This window comes from Symphalangus syndactylus, chromosome 24 (genome assembly GCF_028878055.3).
Source record: "Symphalangus syndactylus isolate Jambi chromosome 24, NHGRI_mSymSyn1-v2.1_pri, whole genome shotgun sequence".
NCBI classification, from domain to species: domain Eukaryota; kingdom Metazoa; phylum Chordata; class Mammalia; order Primates; family Hylobatidae; genus Symphalangus; species Symphalangus syndactylus.
The window spans coordinates 36,723,296-36,748,723 of record NC_072446.2 but is presented as its reverse complement, the minus strand read 5'-3'; the positions used below and the strand labels follow the sequence as shown (position 1 = coordinate 36,748,723).

General features: G+C 43.8%; 2 protein-coding genes across 5 annotated transcripts in view; one reads left to right on the top strand and one right to left on the bottom strand.

Annotated features, from left to right (window-relative positions):
• Positions 1 to 25,428, top strand: part of PHF20 (PHD finger protein 20) — a 182,233-nt gene that overhangs the window by 55,587 nt on the left and 101,218 nt on the right. For all 4 annotated transcript variants that reach the window (XM_055266200.2, XM_063633691.1, XM_063633692.1 and 1 more), the window contains 2 exons: positions 12,657 to 12,828; positions 17,428 to 17,512. In XM_055266200.2, the coding sequence (XP_055122175.1) occupies positions 12,657 to 12,828; positions 17,428 to 17,512 (257 nt within the window). The remainder of the gene's footprint in view (positions 1 to 12,656; positions 12,829 to 17,427; positions 17,513 to 25,428) is intronic.
• Positions 20,609 to 20,962, bottom strand: LOC129474679 (cytochrome c oxidase subunit 7B, mitochondrial-like). Its single transcript, XM_055266215.2, has one exon. The coding sequence runs from the start codon at positions 20,923 to 20,925 to the stop codon at positions 20,683 to 20,685; it is 243 nt and encodes an 80-aa protein (XP_055122190.1). The 5' UTR covers positions 20,926 to 20,962; the 3' UTR covers positions 20,609 to 20,682.

Below are 25,428 nucleotides of genomic sequence, written 5' to 3'. Positions count from 1 at the left end.
CTTTGTTAGCTACTTAGTGCTGTGTAACACATTTTCTCAAAATTTAGTGGCCTAAAATAATAAACATTTATTATTCTCTAGGTGTCTATGGGCCAGGAATTCAGGAGCGGCGTAATGGGGGGCCGAGGGGGTTTCTGGCCCAGGATCTCATAAAGGCTGCATCCAAGGGGGCTCACTCACGGGGCTGGCAAGTTGGTGCTGGTTCCTGACAGGTAGCCTCAGTTCCTTGTCATGTGAACCTCTCCGTAGACATCTAGAATGTTCTCACGATGTAACACCTGACTTACCCTAGAACAGGGAATCTGAGAGAGTGCAGGGCAGAAGCAGCAGTGCTTTGTGTACGTGCTTGTGGTAAAATACATATAACATAAAATTTAGTATTTTAATCATTTTTAGGTGTACAGTACAGTTCTGTAGTGTTAAATACATTCATACTGTTCTGCAACCATTACCACCATCCTTCTCCAAAATATTTTCTTTCTTTCTTTTTTCTTTCTCTTTTTTTTTTTTTGGTGACAGATTCTCACTCTTTTGCCAGGCTGGAGTGCAGTGATGCGATCTCAGCTCACTACAGCTTCTGCCTCCCAGCGATTCTCATGCCTCAGCCTCCCGAGTAGCTGGGATTATAGGCTTGTGCCACCATGCCTGGCTAATTTTTGTATTTTTAGTAGAGATAATGTTTCACCATGTTGGCCATGGCTGGTCTGAAACTCCCGACCTTAGGTGATCCACCTGCCTCAGCCTCCCAAAGTGCTGGGATTACAGGCATGAGCCACTGAGCCTGACCTAAAATTTTTCATGGTGAGATAAAATCTTACCATGTTGTTTATGTTGGTCTCAAACTCCTGGCCTTAGCCGTGCGCCATGGCTCATGCCTATAATCCCAGCACTTTGGGAGGCTGAGGCAGGCATATTGCAGCCTCAAGCCCAAGATTTTTTCTTTTTCTTTTGTTTTTTTGAGATGGAGTTTTGCTCTGTCACCTAGGCTGGAGTGCAGTGGTACAATCTCAGCTCACTGCAACCTTCGCCTCCTGGGTTCAAGCAGTTCTCCTGCCTCAGCCTCCCAAGTAGCTGGGACTACAGGCTCACGCCGCCATGCCCGGCTAATTTTTTGTATTTTAGTAGAGACGGGGTTTCACCGTGTTGCCAGGCTGGTCTCGAACTCCCGAGTTCAGGCAGTCCACCTGTCTCGGACTGTAATCCCAGAGTGCTAGGATTACAGATGTGAGCCACTGTGCCCGGCCCGATTTTTTCATCTCTCCAAACTGAAACCCTGTATCTTTTAATCAACAACTGCCCCCTCCCTTCTCCCCTTAGCTCCTGGTAACCTCTGTTCTGCTTTCATTAATCTGGCTACTCTAGATAACTCAGATGGATGGAATCATGCAGTATTTGTCCTTCAAGTGGCTTATTTCACTTAGCATAAGTCCTCAAGGTTCATCTGTGTTGTAGCATGTATTAGAGTTTTACTCCTTTTTAAGGCTGAATAATATTCTATTGTATGGATATACCACATTTTATCTATTCATGTGTTAGACACTTGGGTGGCTTTTTGACTACTGGGTTGTCTTTTGACTGTTGTGAGTAATGCTGTGTGAATTCTGGAATACAGACATCTGTTTGAGTCCTTGTGTTCAGTGTTTTTGGATATATACCCAGAAGTGGAATTGCTGCAGTGCTTTTTTTCTTTTTCACATCAACTTTATAGTTAGATAATCCATCACTTTATTAATTCAAAAGATTGCTTTTTTTCCCCTTCAACTTTTATTTTAAGTTCTGGGGTACATGTGCAAGATTCGCAGGTTTGTTGCGTAGGTAAACTTGTACCATGGTAGTTTGCTGCACAGATCATCCTGTCACCTAGCTATTAAGCCCAGCATCCATTAGCTCTTCTTCCTGATATTCTCTTTCCCCCGTCCTGCTGCAGTGCTTTTAATAACCCAGCTTTGGAAGTCCCACACCGTCACTTTTGCCACATTCTGCTTGTTAGAAATGAGGCCATATTCAAGGATAAAACAATTAAAATCTACCTTTTGAAGGAATGAGTGCCAAATTTGCAGACATATAAAGTTGTTCCAACTACTATTTGGGAGTGATTTTATAATGCCAGGTTAGTTACAAATATACACACTAAAGTTATTTCTTTCTTCCTTCCCTCCCTCCCTCTCTCCCTCCCTCCCTCCCGCCCTCCCTTCCTTCCTTCCTTCCCATTTATTTATTTTGGGTTTCACTCTATCACCCAGGGTGGAGTTCAGTAGTGTGATCCTGGCTCACCACAGCCTCAACCTTCTGGGCTCCAGTGATCCTCCCACCTCAGCCTCTTGAGTAGCTGGGACTACAGGCATGCATCACCACATCTGGCTAATTAAAAATTTTTTCTTTTTGTCCAGACAGATGGTGTCTCCCTGTGTTTCCCATACTGATCTCAAACTCCTGGGCTCAGGGGATCCTCCTTCAGCCACCCAAAGTGCTGGGATTATAGGCATGAGACATTGTGCTGGGCTGATTAAATTTTTTTAGAAATAGGGTCTCACTCTCTTGCCCAGGCTGGAGTGCAGTGGTGTTTTGATCATAGCTCACTGCAGCCTCGAACTCTTGGGCTCAAGTGATCCCCCAGCTCCAACCTCTTAAGTAGCTAGGATTATAGGCCTGGCTAATTTTTAAAATTTTTTGTAGAGACGGAGTCTTCCTATGTTGCCCAGGCTGGCCTTGAACTCCTGGCCTCCTGCCTTGGTCTCTGAAAGCACTGGGATTACAGGTATGGGCCACTGCGCCCAGCCTCACACACTAAAATTTTCTAGTAGTTCTTGATTATATGGTGGTCATCTGGTATCTCAACGTTCTTCATGTCATTGCCCACTTGTAACCCATTTGTGGTACCTCAGCTGGGAAGCTCTGGTAAAGAGGGTCCAGATTACAGAAAAGCACAATATAATATTCTTCATCCCTCATGGAGACCTTGTGGACCAGTAGCTCTGTGTTCAACACACAGTGGTCCATGGACTGCTCTTGGCAAACATTCATTTAGGGCTCAGCAGCCCATCCATAAGATCCTCCTGGCCCCTCAAACGGAGTTGTTGTTTCCTCCATCCCCTTGAATTTCCTTTTTCTCTTTTTTGCTTTCTTTCCTCTGTACTATGCTGATTTACTCCTATTACATCTTCTCCAAGAAACTCTCCCCAGCTTCACTGCCTCTTGATCAGCTGGAAAATGCCTACTCATCTTTCAGAATGGAGATCAAATGTCTCCTCTTCCCCAGGGTTGTCTTGGGCCCTCCTCTCACTCAGTCCCCTTCCTCTCCCTCTCCCCTTTTGCACCTCTGTATCTTACTCTACCTTAAGGAGTCCTCTGTTGTTGCACCTGGTATACATTATTACAATTATTTGTACCTATAGACATACTTAGATACTTTTATTCCCCCAGACGATACCATAGTAAATAAGAGACAGATGCCTCTAGCAGTGCCTGTTGTCTCCTGGGGAAGCAGGACATAAACACAAACAAATGAAATAATGACAGATTGGGGTAAATGCTATGAAGGAAACGTGTAGGAAACTGACACCGACTGGAAGGAAATGGGGGCTACTTGAGATAATGTAGTCAGAGATTCTGAGGCTATAGGAGGATAAGGATGTTGCCTGGGAAGAGTGGGCAGGGGTTGTTGTTTCAGCTAAAGGGAGCATACTCGGTATGGGAAGGTGTGTGGTGTGTCTGAGGAATTGAAAGTCTACTGTGTGTTGTAACGTAGGGCCTGTCATCCTCTGCCAGTTGCTGTGATCATACATCTTAATGGATTTGGTTCTGGCCGGATGTGGTTGCTCACGCGTGTATTCCCAGCACTTTGGAAGGCCAAGGTGGGTGGATCACGAGATCAGGAGTTCGAGACCAGCCTGGCCAACATAGTGAAACCCTGTCTCTACTAAAAATACAAAAAATGTTAGCTGGGCGTGGTGGTGAGCGCCTGTAGTCCCAGCTACTTGGGAGGTTAAGGCAGGAGAAACATTTGAACTGGGGAGGTGGAGGTTGCAGTGAGCTGAGATCGTACCACTGTACTCCAGCCTGGGTGACAGAGTGAGACTCCGTCTCAAAAAAAAAGAAGATTTGATTCTGTATTTCTAAACCCTAATATACTTCCTGGCCCAGAGTAGGTACTCAGAAAATGTTTGTGGAATTATGGTTCAGTGAATTTTTCTTCTGCTGATTTCTATTCATTCTCCTTGTCCTTTTCCATTTGACATTGGCTATACTGGTCTTCTGTGGCTTCTTGGTTGGCTTAGTGACCAGTTATACGACTTGCTTAAATTAAGCTTATTATGGTAACCTTGTTTATTATGAATTTTTGCTTATCTGTCCTTTCCAGGTTGAATTTTAGATAAAGAGTTTTTGATGCTTTTTGGCCTTTGGAAAATAGTTTTGTGACTAGTTTTGTCATGGTGACCACCATGTGCATATATCCCCTCCAAATTAACAGTTCCCATACTGGGGTATGTTTGTCCTCCTGACATCTACAACATGAATATCACTGGTTTATTTTGATGATTCATCTTGGTTTGTTTATATATTCCTATTACTGTTTTGTGGCTCCAGATCTTTTTAAAAAGCACATCTGGTGAACCTTTATTGAATGTCTAATGTATGCAGGATACCCTGGGGGAGATTCAGACTCTTGATCTCTGAAGGTTTGACCCAAAGGCTAAGTCTTCTCTGAAGCCTTTCCCAACCCTCTAGTTAGAAAAAATGGGACTCTGATGAAAAAGTTTAATGTGGGCTTTAGAATGAAGGGTTAAAAAAAATAAAAAATAGGCTGGGCACAGCGGCTCATGTCTGTAATCCCAGCACTTTGGGAGGCTGAGGCGGGCAGATCATGAAATCAGGAGTTCAAGACCAGCCTGGCCAACATGGTGAAACCCTGTCTCTACTAAAAATACAAAAATTGGCCAGGCGTGGTGGCGCACACCTGTAATCCCAGCTACTCAGGAGGCTGAGGCAGGAGAATTGCTTGAACCCGGGAGGCAGAGGTTGCAGTGAGCCGAGAACACGCCACTGCACTCCAGCCTGGGCAACAGAGCGAGATGCCGTCTCAAAAAAAAAGAAGAGGTAGGAAACTTGATCAGACTAGTAACCACGGAAGTGATGGGAAAGGTAGATAAGGAACTACCTTCTGAGAAGGCCCTCAGCGTAGGTGGTTTCATAGAAAATGAAATAAAGCATTCTCGTTTGTTCTATGAGATTATCATAGCCTAATACTGAAACTGGGCAGGAGGGGCGTAATACAAGGAAACTTGGACGGATCTCACTTATAAGAGGTACAATTCTTGTCAATAAAATCCCGGAACACCAAGTAGAAACTTATTAAATGAATGATGCATGAAACCAAATATGATTTATTCTAGCAGAGTAATGATAACTTAAATTTAAGAAATCTATCAGTTCATTATATCTACAGAATAAAAGAGGCCGGGCACAGTGGCTCACGCCTATAATCCCAGCACTTTGAGAAGCTGAGGTGGGTAGATCACTTGAGGTCAGGAGTTTGAGACCAGCCTGGCCAACATGGTGAAACCCATCTCTACTAAAAATACAAAAAATTAGCCAGGCCTGGTGGCGTGCACCTGTAGTCCCAGCTACTGGGGAGGGTGAGTTGGGAGAATCACTTGAACCCGGGAGGCAGAGGTTGCAGTGAGCCGAGATCACACCACTGCACTCCAGCTTGGGCGACAGCATGAGACTTCATCTCAAAAAAAATAAGATAAAATAAAAGAGAAAAGTTTTATAATCTTCTTGACAAAGGCTGACAATTCTAAAAATTTATTATTATTACCTGTTTTTTAGATGGGGTCTCACTCTGTCCCCAGAGTAGAGTGCAGTGGCACAATTATAGTTCACTGCAGCTTTGAACTCTTGGGCTCAAGTGATCCTCCTGCCTCAGCCTTCCGAGTAGCTGGGACAACAGGCGCACACCACTACTCATAGCACATTTTTTTTTAACCTTTTTTTTTTAGAGATGGGGTCTTGCTGTCTTGTTCAGGCTAGTCTCAAACTCCTGGCTTCAAAGTGATACTCTCATCTTGGCCTCCCAAAGTGCCAGGATTATAGACATGAGCCACCATGCCCAACCAATATTCTTATTTTCCTCTTTTATAACATAAAAGGTATCATAAGATATGCACTATTCTGTAGCTTGTTTTTTAAAAACTTAATGTGTCATGGAAGTCTTTCCATATCAGTTCATAGAGTGTGTCTTCGTTCTTTCTGATGGCTGCATAATATGCCATTTTGTGGGTGTGCCATAGCAGCACATAAACATAATATTCATGAAGCTATCGGTTGAGATCTTTAAAAAAGTTTTTTAAACTTTTAATTTAAAAGTATTTATTTTTTGGCTGGGTGCAGTGGCTCACACCTGTAATCCTAGCACTTTCAGAGGCCAAGGCCAGCGATCGCTTGAGCCCAGGAATTTGAGACCAGCCTCAGCAACGTGGCGAAACCCCATTTCTACAAAAAATACCAAAAAAGTATCTTAGCCGAGCATGGTGGAGTGAGCCTGTAGTCCCAGCTACTCAGGAGGCTGAGGTGGATCACCTGAACCTGGTAGGTCGAAGCTGCAGTGAGTGGAGATTGCACTACTGTACTCCATCCTGGGTGACACAGTAAGACCCTGTCTCAAAAACAAAACAAAAAACAAAAACAAAAAAAAACCAAACCCAAAACCCCAAAAAGTACTTATTTTTTACTTATACAGGTAATATTTAACTAAATTTTTAAAAAAATTCACATTAAAGCAAAAATCTCTTGGTTATTCCTAATCCCTGTCCCCTCCTAAGAGCTAATTTTTGTTATTAGTTTGATTATCTGCCCCTTTCTGGCTAGTATTCCCATTGGTTGGAAATGTAACTCCCAGCTGCAATGTTAGTTTGGAAACTAGAGTCTCATCAGTGGCTGTTAGTTACACATGGAAGCTAGAAATTCTCTCTTCCTTTTTCTGCTTGTACAAATTCCATTCACATCTCTTTTTTTAACCCTGTCTCATCATCTTCAGCCTGCTTTATGGTTGTCCAAATATTTAGGTTGAACCGGATAAAACTGCTATTTTGGTAGGTAAAAAGCAGTTGATTATCAGCAATTAAATGTGATTCAACCTAATAGTTATAAAGCCTAATCCATTTGTGTGTCTAGTTCTCCTCAAGGGCAGGGGCCAGAACACGTGTTTGTATAATCCCTTCCAAGGCCTAGAATTGGCTGGTCAGATCAAAAGCACTTAATAAATTCCTGTTGACTGATGAAGCTAAGCTGTCGCCAAGGCAGGCAGAGTTGTGATCCACTAAGTCTTACCAGGTTGATCTCTAACATGGTTTTTGCAGCCTCCCTCTTCTCTGAAATGTAATTGGGTCCCCACCACCGTAAGTGACTTGCATCTTTGTCACACTTTAGGGAAGTGGGGAGGACCACTTAATCTTTGGAAAATTTTGCGCCTTGGCTACCATTGAGCCTCTTGGAGGGGTTTGTTTAGGTCTGCAGAGAGTGGGATACGTGTGCCCAGAATGAGGGAGAAGCTTTACATTAGCCGAGGACATAAAGACCCTTCAGAGCGAGTGGAGTTGCTGGCCTAGGAGTTCACACTTGATTCTATGAATGAATCCTGACTTCTGACCAGTGCATATCCAAAAGAATTTAAGGTTTTCCCTGAGGTTGCCAACTTTTAATTTTGCCAAATAAGGACGTTTAAAATAAGTATGTAATTAGGCCGGGCGCGGTGGCTCACGCTTGTAATCCCAGCACTTTGGGAGGCCGAGGCGGGCGGATCACGAGGTCAGGAGATCGAGACCACGGTGAAACCCTGTCTCTACTAAAAATACAAAAAAAAAATTAGCCGGGCGTGGTGGCGGGCGCCTGTAGTCCCAGCTACTCGGAGAGGCTGAGGCAGGAGAATGGCGTGAACCCGGGAGGCGGAGCTTGCAGTGAGCCGAGATTGTGCCACTGCACTCCAGCCTGGGCGACAGAGCGAGACTCCATCTCAAAAAAAAAAAATAAAATAAAATAAAATAAAATAAGTATGTAATTATGTACTTTTAATAGTTAATATGTGCTCATGGTATAGCATTCAAAATGTCCAAAAGGATATACAGCGAATAAAATGGGTCTCATGCTTCCTCTCCAGTTGCTTAAAACTATCCAGTTCCCCTTCTGGGAGGCAAACTGGGTTACTTGATCCTCCTTCCCGAGGTAGGCCACGCATTTAACAACAGGTATGACTGTATTGGCTCTCTCCCTTCCCCCACATAAATGGTAGTGCATTCAAATACTGTTTGACATCTTTGAGTTTACCTGTCACATTTCTTAGAGATCTTTTAAAATCAATACATTAAAAAAAATAAAATCAATACATAGAGCTGCCTTATTCTTTTTGAAGGCTGTGTAATGTTAGGAAGGGTATTAAAAACAGTTGTTATCGTTTTAACATAGAAGGTATATTTAAATACTAAAAGTTAGAAATAATGCGATTACAAGTGGGGCGTGGTGGCTCATGCCTGTAATCTCAGCACTTTGGGAGGCTGACGCAGGAGGATACTTGAGCCCAGGTGTTCAAGACCAGCCTGGGCAACATAGTGAGACTCCACCTCTACAAAAAAATAACAATAAATTAGCTGGGCATGGTGGTATGAGACTGTAGTCACAGCTACTCTGGTGGCTGAGGTGGGAGGATCACTTGAGGTCAGGAGTTCAAAGCTGTAGTGTGCCATGGTGGTGCCACTGCACTCCAGCCTGGGCAACAGACCGAGACCCTGTCTCAAAAAAAAAAAAAAAAGTGATTTCCGTGTAAAGAAAATTTCCTGCCTTAGTCCAAGGACCCTGTGTGAGAAAACTGTTGCTAGGGATAGTAAACCATTAAAGTGGTTTGAGGCCAGGCGCGGTGGCTCATGCCTGTAATGCCAGCGCTTTGGGAGGCCGAGGTGGGTGGATCACGAAGTCAGGAGATCGAGACCATCCTGGCTAACATGGTGAAACCCCGTCTCTACTAAAAATACAAAAAAATTAGCTGGGCGTGGTGGTGGGCGCCTGTGGTTCCAGCTACTTGGGAGGCTGAGGCAGGAGAATGGCGTGAACCCAGGAGGCGGAGCTTGCAGTGAGCCGAGATCGTGCCACTGCATTCCATCCTGGGCGATAGAACAAGATTCCATCTCAAAAAAAAAAAAGAAAAAAAAAGAAAATGGCTTGAATAGGAATGTGTTAGCACAGATTGTGTTATTTTAGAGAGGTTTACTAGTTTCTCAGGTAGGCTGAATGAATGAGAGGGTAAGAGATATGTAATTGCCATATTGATGTCCTTCTCCCCATTTTACAGAAAGGAGTGGATTTAGGGAATCCTCTCTTGTCTCCTACAATTGTGCTATTTCATTTGTCAGATCAGACAATTAGCCAGTCTGCTGTCAAGATGTCTTGTATTTATAGCAGCTGTCAGTTGGATTGGAGTAGGAAGACTAGTTTCAGGGCTGTTTATGTCTTTTGTTAATATTTTTGAGCAATTAAAGTATGTATAGTAGCAATTAGGAATTATGGAAAACATACGCTTCCAGTCCTCTGTGAGGAATACACACATGAAGTGATGGGGGCCTGAACTTGAGGAATGAAATTGGAATAGGTTGCTGGAGTCTGAGAATGTTGGAATTAAAAAACTGACAGAATGCATGACCTTTGGGAAGAGTAAGAAGAGTGGAATTCATTTGCTAAACATTTATTGAGTACCTAGTATGTGCAAAGTACTGTGATAAGTTAATGCCAAGCAAACTGCCTTAGAGAGTGCTAGTGTAGGGTTGAAAAGTACACAGTATACAGACACAAGAAAGCAGGCCTGTTCATTTAGGTAGGTAGCATGTGTTTATTAGCACAGCACTGTACTAGGTGCTGGATATAAGAAAGGAAGGAAATGGTACAAACCAGGTTGCAGGGAGAAAATACAGATAGAATGTAAACTTTTTCAGTCTAGAATAGCTATTTGATTAATACAAGTGTTTTCAGAGAAAAACTGCATACAATATTTTTCTTTATTTTTAACCATTTATTTTTTGGAATGAGCAATACCTTTATACAGTTGAAATAAAAAAATATTATAAGGTATACTGCAAAACGTCTCCCTCCTATTTTTGCCCCTCCCCGCCTCTTATCCAGATATCTCTCTTGTGTCAGGAATAAATCCTGGAAACAGAAACCAGCCTGAATATTTTAACCACAAAAGGATTTAACGTAGGGAACTGGGTACTTTTAAAGTTGTTGGAAGGGCTGGAAGAGTGGGACTCAAGGAGGCTGCCCTTAGGGTATCATCTTGAAAGGCCCACAATTGTAGCTGTGATCTGGAGGTCAGGAAGTCACTACTGGCACTGCCATCTGCACCACTGCTGCTTGACATGCATGAAGCTGATGATTAGACAATAGGCTCTGGCTATTGCAGACCAGCAGCAGCAGCAGCAGCAGCAGCAGCCGCAGCAGCAGCAGCAACATCTGGGAGCTTGTGAGAACTCTTAGGCCCCAGCGTGGCATACTGAATCAGAATCTTGATTTCAATAGGATACCCTGATGATTTACATGTATGTGGAAGCTTGATAGGTCTGGTACTGGACCTGGCCACTAACCCAAGGGTCTTTATGACCTTGGCCACCAATTGTAAGGAAGTCAGGGAAATGTAGTGGTTGATTTTCCTAACTCTCAGTCTAGAAAGAAGGTTGAATGGAGGTTGAAAGAAACCACCTACTGAACTGACCACACTTTTCCACAAGTAACCTTTGTTGTTTCTTGGGCATCCTTGCAGATACTTTATGCATATATAAGCATATGTGAATACATATCCTTTTTTCTCCTCTTTAAAAAATTAGTCAAGTGTGGTAGCTCATGCGTGTAATTCCAGCATTTGGGGAGGCTGAGGTGGGCAGATAGCTTGAGCCCACAAGTTTGAGACCAGCCTGGGCAACATAACAGAACTCCATCTCTACAAAAAATACAAAAATTAGCCCTGTATGGTGGTGTATGCCTGTAGTCTCAACTACTTGGGAAGCTGAGGCTGGAGGGACACTTGAGCTGGGGAGAGGAAGGTTGCAGTGAGCCGAGATCACGCCACTGCACTTCAGCCTGGGTGACAGAGACCCTGTCTCAATCAATCAATCAATCAATCAAATAAAACAAAACAATAGCTTAGCATATACAGTGTTCTGAATCATATAACTGTGTATCTTAGAAGAGCTTTCCATATCTTGACAGATAAAGTCATCTTGTTCTTTTTAATAACCGCGTAGTATAAGGCCGGGCACGGTGGCTCATGCCTGTAATGCTAGCACTTTAGGAGGCTGAGGCGGGCGGATCATGAGGTCAAGAGATCGAGACCATCCTGGCCAACATGTTGAAACCCCGTTTCTACTAAAATTACAAAAATTAGCTGGGCGTGGTGGCACGTGCCTGTAGTCCCAGCTACTCGGGAAACTGAGGCAGGAGAATCGCTTGAACCAGGGAGGTGGAGGTTGCAGAGAGCTGAGATTGCGCCACTGCACTCCAGCATAGTGACAGAGTGAGACCCCGTCTCAAAAAAACAAACAACGACAAAAAAAGCTGCATAGTGTTCCATTATATTGCTTATAAATGCTTAAAATTGAGACTGTCTGATACAGTCTGGGTTGCATGGTCATTCTGATTTATTGGCACATGTAAAATCTAATCTAGTTGTTAAATGTTTTCTTCCTGCCTCTTGTGTGCTCAGGTCTTTCGTGTGTGTCATCTTGTTTAATCCACACTACTGGCTCACGCTTGTAATCCCAGCACTTTGGGAGGCCGAGGCGGGCGGATCACGAGGTCAGGAGATCGAGACCACGGTGAAACCCCGTCTCTACTAAAAATACAAAAAATTAGCCGGGCGTGGTGGCGGGCGCCTGTAGTCCCAGCTACTCGGAGAGGCTGAGGCAGGAGAATGGCGTGAACCCGGGAGGCGGAGCTTGCAGTGAGCCGAGATCGTGCCACTGCACTCCAGCCTGGGCGACAGAGCAAGACTCCGTCTCAAAAAAAAAAAAAAAAAAAAAATCCACACTACAACCCAATGTGCTTCTTCCACTTTACGTGAGGGAACTCAGGCTCTGAAAGTTTAATTTAATAGTTCATAAACTGGCCAGGCACAGTGGTTCACCCTTGTAATCTCAGCACTTTGGGAGGTTGAAGTGGGCAGATCAACTAAGCTCAGGAGTTCGAGACCAGCCTGGCCAACATGGCGAAACCCCATCTCTACTAAAAATAGAAAAACTAGCCGGGCGTGGTGGCGGGTGCTGTAATCCCCGCTACTCAGGAGGCTGAGGCAGGGAGAATTGCTTGAACCCAGGAGGTTGCAGTGAGCCAAGATCACATCACTGCACTCCAGCCTGGGTGACAGAGCGAGACTCTGTCTCAAAAATAAAATAAAATAAAACAGTTCATAAACTAAGGAATATGCAGGTTAGGATTTGGACCTCAAGTCTGTTACCCTCCATAATTTGTGATTTGACCCAATTACACAGAGTCTCTAAACGGTAGGCCTGGTAACCTTCTCTTTTTGGGAAGAGGTTTGGAAATGTACCATTATGGATATTTGGATATTTGGGGTGGGTATTAAAGGAATGCCAATTTTTTTTTTTTTTCTGACTCAGGTATCCAGCTCACATAGAAGACATTGACTACGAGGAAGGAAAAGTACTCATCCATTTCAAGCGTTGGAACCATCGTTATGATGAGTGGTTCTGCTGGGACAGTCCTTATTTACGCCCTTTAGAGAAAATACAGCTGAGGAAAGAGGGCTTGCATGAAGAGGATGGATCTTCTGTGAGTAACAAATCTGGGAAGTTCTGTAGTACGCAAGGTCAGCCATTGGGCTGTTTGTGTTTCAATCTTTGATGTTAGTAGCAGCTGGAGACAAGTTCTTATTTAGGCCTATAGTTGTAACCCTGAGATCTCTATGACACCTGGGGCTCTTGAAGAATCCTGATTTTGTTTGTTTGTTTGTTTGTTTTTTGATACGGAGTCTCGCTCTGTTGCCCAGGCTGGAGTGCAGTGGTGCGATCTCTGCTCACTGCAGCCTCCACCTCTCGGGTTCAAGGGATTCTCATGCCTCAGCCTCCCTAGTAGCTGGGATTACAGGTGCCCACCATGGCTAATTTTTATATTTTTAGTAGAGACGGGGTTTTGCCGTATTGGCCAGGCTGGTCTCAAACTCCTGACCAATTTTATAGCATTGTATCCCTAACTTCTAGAACACTGCCTGGCACATAGTAGATCTTCTGATCTTTTGTTAAGCTGTCTGATCTTTTGTTAAGTGATCATTCTGGCCAGGCACGGTGGCTCACACCTGTAATCCCAGCATTTTGGGAGGTGGAGGCTGGCGAGTCACAAGATCAGGAGTTTGAGACCAGCCTGGCCAACATGGTGAAACCCTACCTCTACTAAAAATACAAAAAATTAGCTGGATGTAGTAGCAGGCGCCTGTAATACCAGCTACTTGGGAGGCTGAGGCAGGAGAATCACTTGAACCCAGGAGGCGGAGGTTGCAGTGAGCCAAGATGATCATGCCACTGCACTCCAGCCTCGGTGACAGAGTGATATTCCGTCTCAAAAAAAAAAGAAAAAAAAGAAGTGATCATTCCATGTAGAGCATTGTACTAGTCTCATATGCAAGGTCTTTTTCTTTTGAGACAGGGTCTTGCTCTGTTGCCCAGACTGGAATGCAGTGGTACGATCATGGCTCACTGCAGCCTCTATCTCCCAGGCTCAAGCCATCTTTCCACTTAAACTTCACAAGTAGCTGGGACCACGGGCCCACCACACCCGGCTAATTTTTAAATTTTTTTATAGAGACAGTGTCTTGCATTGTTGCCCAGGGTGGTCTTGAACTCCGGGCTCAAGTGATCCTCCCGCCTTGGTCTCCCACAGTGCTAGGATTATAGGTGTAAGCTCGTCCTGCAAAGTCTTTTATAAGCCCTTAAAGAACGTGGAATTGATTGGACTGTATTCCATTTTTCTAAATTTTTTCTCTATGCCTGGAGCTTTTACTGACTTCAAAATGCAGTATGAAGTATTAGTTTTAAGGTTTTTTTGATTTATTTTGTTTTAAGCAATGAAAGCACAGATGTACTGAAATGAAAGTACACTCCACAGAGTGGGAGCAGGCTCGAGCAAGTAGCTCAAGAGCCGTTTTTTTTGTTGTTTATTTGTTTTTGAGACGGGGTCTTGCTCTGTCGCTCAGGCTGGAGTGCAGTGGCTCGATCTCGGCTCACTGCAACCTCCAGCTCCTGGGTTCAAGTGATTCCCCTGCCTCATCCTCCCGAATAGCTGGGACTACAGGTGCGTGCCACCACACCTGGCTAATTTTTTGTATTTTTAGTACAGACGGGGTTTCACTGTGTTAGCCACGATGGTCTCGATCTCCTGACCTCATGATCCGCCCGCCTCGGCCTCCCAAAGTCCTGGCATTACAGGTGTGAGCCACTGCGCCCAGCCTGTTTTTTTGTTTTTTGTTTTTTTTTGGATAATGTTGTCCAGCTTTATTTTTGCTTTCTTGCCAAAGAAGATTTGTCAAGCTCCTCACTCTGTCATTATAAAATTCCCACCCCAAGAATCTCCCATTTTTCTTCACCATCGCTGCACACACACACACACACACACACACACACACTGGCTGAAACAATAAAATACAAAGTTCATCCTAAGAAGAACATAGCAAGTCCGAAGAGGGTTATCAACTTTAGAAAAGAAGCAAATAAATCATAAAATAATGATATTTTAAGATTACAGATTAAGCCCTAATTTAGAATATTTTTAGAAATTTTATCATATTAAAACAAGGGTAAAGGCACTATAGACTATCTTGTTTTTTAACTAACTTTATTTAAATTAACTACACCCATTTTAAGTGTATGATTTCATAAGTTTTGTGTAATAAGCTTAAGTTTAATAAGCATTTAAATTTGTGATATAAAAATCACCCATTTTAACTGTATAGTTTAATAAGTTTTGCAAATTTATATTGTCAGATAGCCACTGCCATATGATACACAATATTTTCATTATGACAAAAAGAAGCTCTCCCTCAAATTGCTTTTCATTCAGTGTTCACCAGCCAGTCCTGGACCAGTTCTGGACCCTGGCAACCACTGATCTGTTTTCTGCTTATAGTCCTATTTTTGTTTGGTTTTTCATTTGAAATAAAATCATACTATATGTAACATTTTGGGTCTGACTTACTTCAATTAGCATATCTTTTGAAGCTTCATTTATGGTGTTTTTTCTGTTCCTGTAATAACAGTTTATTTTATTTTTTAAAATTTTATTTATTTATTTATTTATTTTTTATTATACTTTAAGTTCTAGGGTACATGTGCACAACGTGCAGGTTTGTTACATATGTATACATGTGCCATGTTGGTGTGCTGCACCCATTAACTCGTCTTTTTTTGTTTTTTTTTTTTTAAAGAGATGTTTTCTTGCTCTGTCGCCCAGTCTGGAGTGCAGTGGTGCAGTCTTGGCTCAATGTAGCCTTGACCTCTTGGGCTCAAGCAATCCTCCTTCCTCAGCCTCCTGAGTACCTGGGACTATAGGCATGTACCACTATGCCTGACTAATTAAAATTTTTTTTTTGTAGAGACAAGGTCTTATTATGTTGCCCAGGCTGGTCTTGAACTCCTGGCCTTAAGGGACCTTTCTGCCAAAGAAGGAAGATCCTTTGTACCTCCCAAAGTCCTGGGATTATAGGCGTGTGCCCTTGTGCCTGGCTAGTTTTAAGGTTTTTAAACAGCCATTGGGACATCTATAATGGTCCTGCTGCTTTTGGATCTGACTCAGCCCTGCCTTCTATTTTCTTTTTCTTTTTTTTTTTTTGAGACAGTCTTACTGTACTGTCGAGGCTGGAGTGCAGTGGCATGATCTTGGCTCGCTGCAACCTGTCTTCTGGGTTCAAGTGATTCTCGAGTCTTAGCCTTCTGAGTAGCTGGGACTACAGGTGCATCCAACCACACCTGGCTAATTTTTGTATTTTTAGTAGAGGTGGGAGTTCATCATGTTGGCCAGACTCCTGACCTCAGGTGATCCACCTGCCCCAGCCTCCCAAAGTGCTGGGATTACAGGCACGAGCCACTGTGTCCGGCTTATTTTCTATTTTAACCCTATTAGGAAACTTGAACTCTTCCTGGCCTTTTTTTTCTTTTTCCCAATTAAGGATTATTCAGTATTGTTCCATTTGACTTTTCAATGTTCATTCTACAAATTTTTTTTTTTTTTTGAGACGGAGTCTTACTTTATCACCCAGCCTGGGGTGCAATGGCGCAATATCGGCTCACTGCAACCTCCACCTCCGAGTTCAAGTGATTCTCCTGCCTCAGCCTTCTGAGAAGCTGGGATTACAGGTGGCCACCACCGCACTGGCTAATTTTTGTATTTTTAGTAGAGACAGGGTTTCACCATGTTGGCCAGGCTGATCTCAGGTGATCTGCCCACCTCGACTTCCCAGAGTGCTGGGATTACAAGTGTGAGCCACTGCGCCTGGCCCATTATTTATCAGTGCAAACTGTGTGCTGGGAAAAGAGTATAAAATATTAAAGGTGAATGATTGCTTTCCCTGGCAAAAGACACTTTAGAAGTGTAGGTGGCATTAAATGCTGCTTCCCTGAGTATGAAGTAGCCTCATGTCTTCTAACTCCTATCCCTGATGTGTATCCTAGTAGTCCTGGCCTCTTAGACTCATTTTCAGAATGTATGCTGGTTAGGGTGGAATTATCATCAGTGCTGTTCTGTGCCTGCCTAGACCTCTTGGGCTTATTGAGGTCTTGTGTCTCAGCCCTTTTGTTTTGACTCCTGTCTTAGTCTTTTTTGTGTGGCTATAATAGAATACCTGAGACTAGGTAATTTATAAAGAAAAGAGGTTTGTTTAGCTCACAATTCTGCAGGCTGGGAAGTTCAAGTGCATGGTACTGGCTTCTGGCATCGGCTTTCGTGCTGTATCATACATGGTGGAAGGTCAAAGAGGGAGACAAGTGTGAAGAGAGGGACCAAACAGGGGGAGGAGCCTTGCTTTATAACAACTTGCTTTCTTGGGAATGAATCCATTCCCAGGACAGCGAGAAGTCACTCCTGTGAGACAGCATTAATCTATTCATGAGGGATCTGCTACCATGACCCAAACACCTCTCATAGGCCCCATCTCCAACACTGCTGCACTGAAAACATTAACTTTTGGCGAGGACAAATGACACCGAAATTATAGCAACTCCTAGTGTTGAACAACAGAAATATCTTCCTCCATCCCAATAGCTACTTTCCCTTCACACTTTCTTATCAATCCCAGCCTCTTTTATGAGATCTGGTATGTCCTGTATGTCCTGTGAAATTAGGTTGGTAACAGGATCTTTTTTTTTTTTTTTTTATGTTTTTTAGGAATTTCAAATAAATGAGCAGGTCCTTGCTTGCTGGTCTGATTGTCGTTTTTACCCGGCCAAAGTCACTGCTGTTAACAAGGATGGTAAGGCATTTGAGTTGTAGTTGTTTTTACTCATGACTTAGGTGGGGGGTGGGGGATGTTTGTAACTTGATAGTATATTTTCAGTATTTATTGCCTAGGTATCCGCTTTATTCAAGTTAATCACTATGTCAGGAGTTTGGAAGAAATTATAAGTAAAGAAAACTGGACAAAAAAGGTAGTTTGACTTTTTACCCCCTAAATTTCAGTCATTGTTTTCTAAAACAGTCACAGTTCGTCTGTCACTCTGCCTGGACGTGTGCAAGTACTTGCTGTCTAGGAGTTCCTAATATAATTGATGAGATAGCCCTGAATATTTGTGAATAGCTTAGAAATTAAATGAACACTAACAAACTTTAAAAAATGTGCTTTCTGGATGCAAGGTGACTGAGGGTGGTCTGTAACATTGGAGTTGCTAGTGGAAACTGGGACGCCGGAATTTAGAGCACTGAGTTGGGTTTCATTTGCCAGAGTTGAACATGTGAAGAGACAGGATGGGGAACTTGACTAACAGAGGCTCAATTTTGCTAGTAAAAGGGCAGACAAAGAGTTATGAGGATAATATGTGTGGTCAGGATCCTGGCACCTGGAGAATAGAGTCTGGGTCCTAGTGATACCACTGTAAGCACATTCCACTAGGGTGTGTGTGGTCTCCATGATCTCTGAAGTGAGTGTTTAGGGAAGTCAGGCCTCTTGATGCCACTGTAGGGTTGACTATTAGGCCAGACTGACTTTTCATTTGATGAAGTTATTCAGATATTTATTAATAATCTGCTAACTGCTGGGCCTCAGGCTGACCAAGTTTTGTCTGAGAATGATTTTTCTTTTCTTGTTCTTTTTTGAGACAGAGTCTTGCTCTGTTGCCCAGGCTGGAGTGCAGTGGTGCCAGCTCAGCTCACTGCAACCTCCATCTCCTGGGTTCAAGCGATTCTCCTGCCTCAGCCTCTTGAGTAGCTGGGATTACCAACGTGCACCATGGTCAGCTAAATTTTGTATTTTTAGTAGAGACCGGGTTTCGCTATGTTGGCCAGGCTGGTCTCATGTGATCCGCCCACCTCGGCCTCCTAAAGTGTTGGGTTTATAGGCGTGAGCCATTATGCCCAGCCGTAACTTTTTAGAAAAGTATTTTTCAGGCCAAACACGATGGTTCTTGCCTGTAATCCCAGCAGTTTGGGAGGCTCTGGTGGGAGGATCACTTGAGGCCAGGAATTTGAGACCAGCCTGGGCAACATAGTGAGACCTCATCTCACTATGAGAAAAGAATTAGATGAATGTGGTGACATGTTCCTGTAGTCCTAGCTACTCGCATGGCTGAGGTGGGAAGATCCCTTGAGCCCAGGAGTTTGAGGCTGCAGCAAGCTATGATAGTGTCATTGTACTCCAGCCTGGGCAGCAGAATGAGACTCTGTCTCTTTAAAAAAAAAAAAAAAAAAAAGTCTTTTCAGTTGTGCTTCCTCCATAAGCTAAAATTATAGGAGGGAGAGTCTCGAGGCTATGGTAGTTCCTAAAATGGTCGTTTGCAACGCTAATATATTGTTTCTGAAGCTCCATATTCTGTCCAGTGAAACTTAGTTAATTGAAGGACATGAAAATGAATGCAAATTTCTGCCAAAACCTGTTGTCCTGAGGTTCTTGGGTATGAAGTCCTGTATTACGCTGACACACTGACTGGTTTTTGGGACTAACTGGAAGAGAGAGGAGAGGATATGGGAGAGGGGCAATCCTGAAACAGAAAGTTAGTGGGACAGGCTGGGTAGTACTATTGGCCACCCAGATTGTGAAGGAAAGCCAGCCTTTGTAGGAGCTCAGATCTATGTCTGATTTGGAGATGAAGATAATTAATGCCTCTAAGAGGGGTGGGAAAGTGTCTTGGTGGAGGCAATGAAGGCTTAGTAATCTACTGTTTAGATCTAATACCTGCAGAGCCCAGAGCTTGGCATCATGAAGTAAAACAAAAGAAGACCTGCTTCAAGGTAGAATGAAGTAGGTGCTGAAATAGAGCTACCAGGAGGAGGCAGGGCAGGATGGTGCAGTTTAATCATGGTAGACACCTGTCTCTATAAGGTTTTGTGTTTGTGTGTGGGATGGGTCAGAAACTCTTTGAAATAATGATTTCAAAAATGATTAGGTTTGGATTAGAGCTGATGGTCAGTTTCTGCTTCATCACGATTCACTGTGGGATTACTTGTGGGATTGGGAGCGACAATGCTAGTCCCTCTTTTCACTCTTTCCTTGGTATTTTCTGCCGTGCCTCAGGTTCATCCATAGCAGTGGCCACCAGCTTAATGGCCCTGCGAGGAGCGGCTCTGCCGGCAAGGCGGCCCCTTTATTTCCTGTAAATGTCAGTATGTCTTGTTGGTGCTGCCAGGAGGAGGCAGGGGATATAGTGAAGTCACGCCTTGTAGATTTATCTTTAGAAGGCTTGATCTGATTTTCTTGCCACTCTTAATCTCCTTGGGTGTTTTGCTAAGGCTGAGTGTTGAGCAGGCTGGTGGGTGGGGACTCTAGCCAGAGTGTGGAAGTGGCAGATGCTAGCACTGAGGAGTCTGGCATGATTGAATCAGAACTAAATAACAACTTTAGTTTCTTAAGGGCGTCTGTTAGCACTTGGAAAATAGGGCATATAATGCCATATTATTTAGCTTTTTTCATCTGGAATGGTTCTTCAGCAGTGGAGAATAAGCATTATTTAGTGTGAAGGCAGTGGCAGTTGGTAGCCTTGTTAGACTCTCAGTCTGTGTTGTTATAAAAGACAGTAAAAGATGGGTTTCTACTTTCAGGGAATCTTTGTTTGGAAGCCATCTCTGGTGAGCTGACCTCACCTCTTTGCTGGGGCTGCTTAGCTTCCCCCTCCCTTTTTTTTTTTTTTTTTTTTTGTGACAGAATCTTGCTCTGTTGTCCAGGCTGGAGTGCAGTGGCACAATCTCTGCTCACTGCAACCTCCACCTCCTGGGTTCAAGCGATTCTCCTGCCTCAGCCTCCTGAGCAGCTGGGATTACAGGCACATGCCACACCACACCTGGCTAATTTATATATATATATATATTTTTTAAGGTTTCAAATGTACTTTATTTCTTCATTAATGCCATATCCTAACGGGTACACAGTGCTTTAACTTGGCATCAATTATGAGCTGTTTTTTAAACAATTAATTATTACACCAGCTGGTATGATTACTGTTCTCTCCATTTTGGGGGGGTGACTCTGCCAACAGGGGACAGGTTCCATTCTATTCCAATTTGTGTTGTTATATATGTCCATATAGCAATACAGAAAGTGTCTCCACTAGCTAATACAGTATTACCGTATTTGTTATGAAAATCAGGTGTACGTTTCTGGTGGCTCTGCCTTGCCATTGTTTGCTGAATGCTTCGAACTTGGAGATGACTTAGTTTGTTTTTGACCACGGGAAACATCGTGAAGGTGAAGACAGAAATGCAGCAATAAAGCTGCTGCTTTAATTTTTTCATTTGTAGTAGAGACAAAGTTTCACTGTATTGGCCAGGCTGGTCTGGAACTCCTGACCTCAAATGATCCACTCGCTTCAGCCTCCCAAATCTCCCCTTTTTTTCCACACAAGGAATAGCAGAGTCAGTTGTCTGTCAGGGCTTTTTGCCCCCAGTAGTGTACAACTCTGCTCTGTAAGTGATTTTCTTTAAGGAAACTACTGTGTAGATTAGCATTTATGGCAAAATGGGGAATTGTTCCTTTCTGTTGATCTGTGGTTCTTTAGCTTGAATGAGCAGGTAAATCAGCTCCTTCTTCCTAAAAAATATGCATATTTTTGGGTCATGTCCCCTACCTACCCTGCCAGTTCAGTCTCTGGGGCAGTGACTGAGGTCTGCATTTATAACAGTAGATGTTATGGAAATGATCTTGTTTCTAGAGTCTCTGGCTGAAGCAGCTTTTATTTTTTGTTTTCTTCATGCTGTAACTGATTCTACATTTGAAATGTGGGGAGGCTGATACTATGTGAACAGCTTTGTAGAAAGAGAAAAGGAAGATTTAGGCCCACACGTGCAGGTGCTAGCTTGGCTGTTTTCTTCTATTGGGGGAAGAGGGATTGTGCTTCCCCCCACCCCCCCCTTTTTTTTTTTTTTTTTGCCTAGATAGCCTTTAAAGGTATCAATGTCTGGCCAGGCGCAGTGACTTACACCTGTAATCCCAGCACTTTGGGGGGCCGGGGCGGCGGATTACCTGAGGTCAGAAGTTTGAGACCAGCCTGGCCAATATGGTGAAACCTAGTCTCTACTAAAAACACAAAAATTAACCGGGCGTGGTAGCACGTGCCTGTAGTCCCAGCTACTCGGGAGGCTGAGACAGGAGAATCGCTTGAACTCAGGAGGCAGAAGTTGCAGTGAGCTGAGATCGCGCCACACTGCACTCTAGCCTGGGCGACAGAGCGAGACTCCGTCTCCAAAAAAAAGAAAAAAAGATGTCAATGTGCTGTGCTTCCCTTTTAGGGGGACTTGGTGGTATTGATCCCTTGGTCTGTGACAGGCCCTGTGCTAGGTTATTTCCATATCTTATCGTATTTAGTCTTTACACAAACATGGAAAGGTTATTGCCCCCATTCTTATTTTGCAGATGAGGAACTAAACTCACAGGGGGAAACTGCTTGAGGTTATAAAGCGCTTGGATGGTAGAGCTGAGATCTGCATGGAGGTCTGTGGTTCTACAGTCCCTAAACTGTCGTTCCCACAGTACTAGCTGCCTCTTTGGAGCAGGGTTTTCCTAAGAGGGCAGGTGTTGTCAATTAGGTCCAGGTGTTCACTGATAGAATGCGAGAGTGTATGTAGTGGTCTGCACTTTCTGGAGCCGGTGTTGTCTTGAGAACCATGGTTGGGAGACAGGGTCTGGTCCCAGTTCCTGCTCAGTGATTATGGGCGGTTCGCTGCCTTTGCTCTGGACTCTTTTGAGCAGTTAGAAGTCAAAGAGGGAGTGGGAATAGATGAGTGTTGTATTGGCCACAGAACCTAACCCCAAAATGTAAAATTGCTAAGAAGAAAATACTTAGAGGGAGGGGAAGGCGTGCCCGCAAACATATGCACATCCCCACCCCTCAATCTGTGAAAGCCTAAGGACTTCAAGAAAGCTTTTTTTTTTTTTTTGAGATGGAGTCTCCCACTGTCGCCCAGGCTGGAGTGCAGTGGCTCGATCTCAGCTCACTGCAACCTCTGCCTCCTGGGTTCAAGTGATTCTCCTGCCGCAGCCTCCCGAGTAGCTGGGATTACTGGTGTGTGCCACCACGCCTGGCTAGTTTTTGTATTTTTAGTAGAGATAGGGTTTCACCGTGTTGGTTAGGCTGGTCTTCAACTCCTGACCTCATGATCCACCTGCCTCAGCCTCCCAAAGTGTTGGAATTACAGGTGTGAGCCACCGTGCCCAACCTAATCTTTTTTTTTTTTTTAAAAAAAGGGCCGGTCCGGGTGCGGTGGCTGACGCCTGTAATCCCACCTGTTTGGGAGGTCGAGGCAGGTGGATCACCTGAGGTCAGGAGTTCAAGTCCAGCCTGTCCAACACGGTGAAACCCATCTCTACTAAAAATACAAAAAGTAGCCGGGCGTGGTGGCGTGCACCTGTAATCCCAGCTACTCGGGAGGCTGAGGCAGGAGAATCACTTGAACCTAGGAGGCGGAGGTTGCAGTGAGCCAAGATCGAGCCACTGCACTCCAGCCTGGGCAACAGAGCAAGACTCATCTCAAAAAAAAAAAAAAAAAAGAAGAAAGAAAAAGAAAAGACTAGTTGAAAGCAGTTGTGAGAAGAAAGGAAAGAGTAGAACAAGAGGTTCGATCTGTAACTAACTGTGAACAATCAACTGAGATAACTCACTACTTTCAGACCAGCCTGAGAAAACGTGTTTGAAAACCCTCCGTTTTCCATCTGTGGCATTCTGGAATAATCTGACTTCCGAAGAGTGAATGAGATAGAAAAGAAGCCCTGGACACTGGGCAGGATAGCTCACATCTATAATTCCAGTGCTTTTGGAAGTTGAGGAGGCAGGATTCTTTGAGGCTGGGAGTTTGAGACCAGCCTGGGTAACATAGACCCCCATGCCCTGCTATCTCTACAAAAAATTAAAAAACAAAAAATTGGCTGGACATGTTGGTGCATGCCTGTAGTCCCAGCCACTTGTGAGGCAGAGACAGTAGGATTGCTTGAGCCCAGGAGTTTGAGGCTGCAGTGAGCTAGGTTCTTACCACTGCACTCCAGGATGGGTGACGAAGACCCTGTTTCTTTTTTTTTTTTTTGAGACGGAGTCTTGCTCTGTTGCCCAGGCTGGAGTGCGGTGGCGCAATCTCATCTCACTACAACCTCTGCCTCCCAGGTTCGAGTGATTCTCCTGCCTCAGCCTCCCGAGTAGCTGGGATTACAAGCACCCACCATCATGCCCGGCTAATTTTTGTATTTTTGTAGAGACGGGGTTTCACCACGTTGGCCAGACTGGTCTTGAACTCCTGACCTCAAGTGATCCGCCCGCCTCGACCTCCCAAAGTGCTGGGATTACAGGCGTGAGCCGCTATGCCCAGCCGATGAAGACCCTGTTTCTACGAAAAAAAGAGGCCCTGGAATATTAGCTGTGGTAGATTTCATGAGCAACAGAAATCTGTCCAATCCAAAATCACCGATGTATTATCCCTATGTCTTTGGTCCTAGAGAACGTGAGCTTGTTATGCATCTCTAGTTTTGTTCTTAGAACCCATTTAGTATTACTGACTGCTATAAGATTGTCTGCGATGCTGAGTCCTTAACCCTCAGAGGGGCAAGACCAGGAATCTCTGTTTCATCTTAAAGTCTAGGGACAAAAACTCCTTAAGGGAGCCTGAGGCAGGTAGCCCTTCTGTCACATTAGAGGAGATGGAACAGGATACACTTCTTTTGAGTTCCTTCATTTACATGTTGTTTGTTAGGTAGTGTTTGTGGCCACGGGAGAACTCTATTATTAGCCACCTACGGGAGGATTCCATGTGAAGACAATCTTTTAGTAATATACATGAAACCATCAGAGTAAAATTTGGGCCTCTCTGTTGTCCATTATTCTCTCTGATTTATTGAAGCCCAAGTTAGTCTGTGTTTAGCTTGATTAAAGGGGAAAGTTTCAAGATGATCCTTTGTAGTCCTTTGGAAGTTAAAAGGATCAAAGACTGAGATATATCTAAGGACGGTCATCCCTTAGCACCTTTGGCCATAGTTTGGGTCATTTCAGCACTCTGAAAGGGGTCTGTGGTTTGGAATTAGGCTGAGGAGCTTGAGCAATAGGCAGTGTGGGGTGGTGGGAAAAAATTGGTTGGAGGTCAGTAGACAGGCTTGGATTCCAAAGATAGCTGTCTCAGACTTAATCATGGGACTCAGGTTCCTTTTATGTAAGTCCTCCTTCTGGAATCTGCCATCAGGAGTAAGCTTCAAAATTAACTCCAAGTAGCTGAAAATGTTGGACTGTTAGGTAACATTACTCAATATTGACTTTTGGATGTTGGAAATGCCTGTAAAAACGACAGTTTTCATTTTGATGTAACTGATGCTGAACTAACTTTGTTGATAAAATAGTTGAAAATAGAGTCTTGTGTGGCTTGTTGGCACACATAATATTTAAGATATCAAGATAACTGGAGTCTTAAAACTCCCATCACCCCATCTCCATCCCCAGACTTGCCAATGTTGGACCATGGTTGCTTAAGAAGGGTCTGTTTAGAATTCCATAGCATTGTTTATCATAACTGCTTTGCTTGCCAACACCCTCACAATATAGGCAGGGAAAAACAGGAACCCAGACCTTTGTTGTAAGTACTTATAAGTCATTGCTGAGCTGCCTGTGTAGATAATTGTTTATGCTTTTATCCTTTTATGCTCTTATCCTTTTATCATAGCCTGTTCATCTAATTGCTGTTATCATCTAATTGCTGATGTTTTAACCCAAC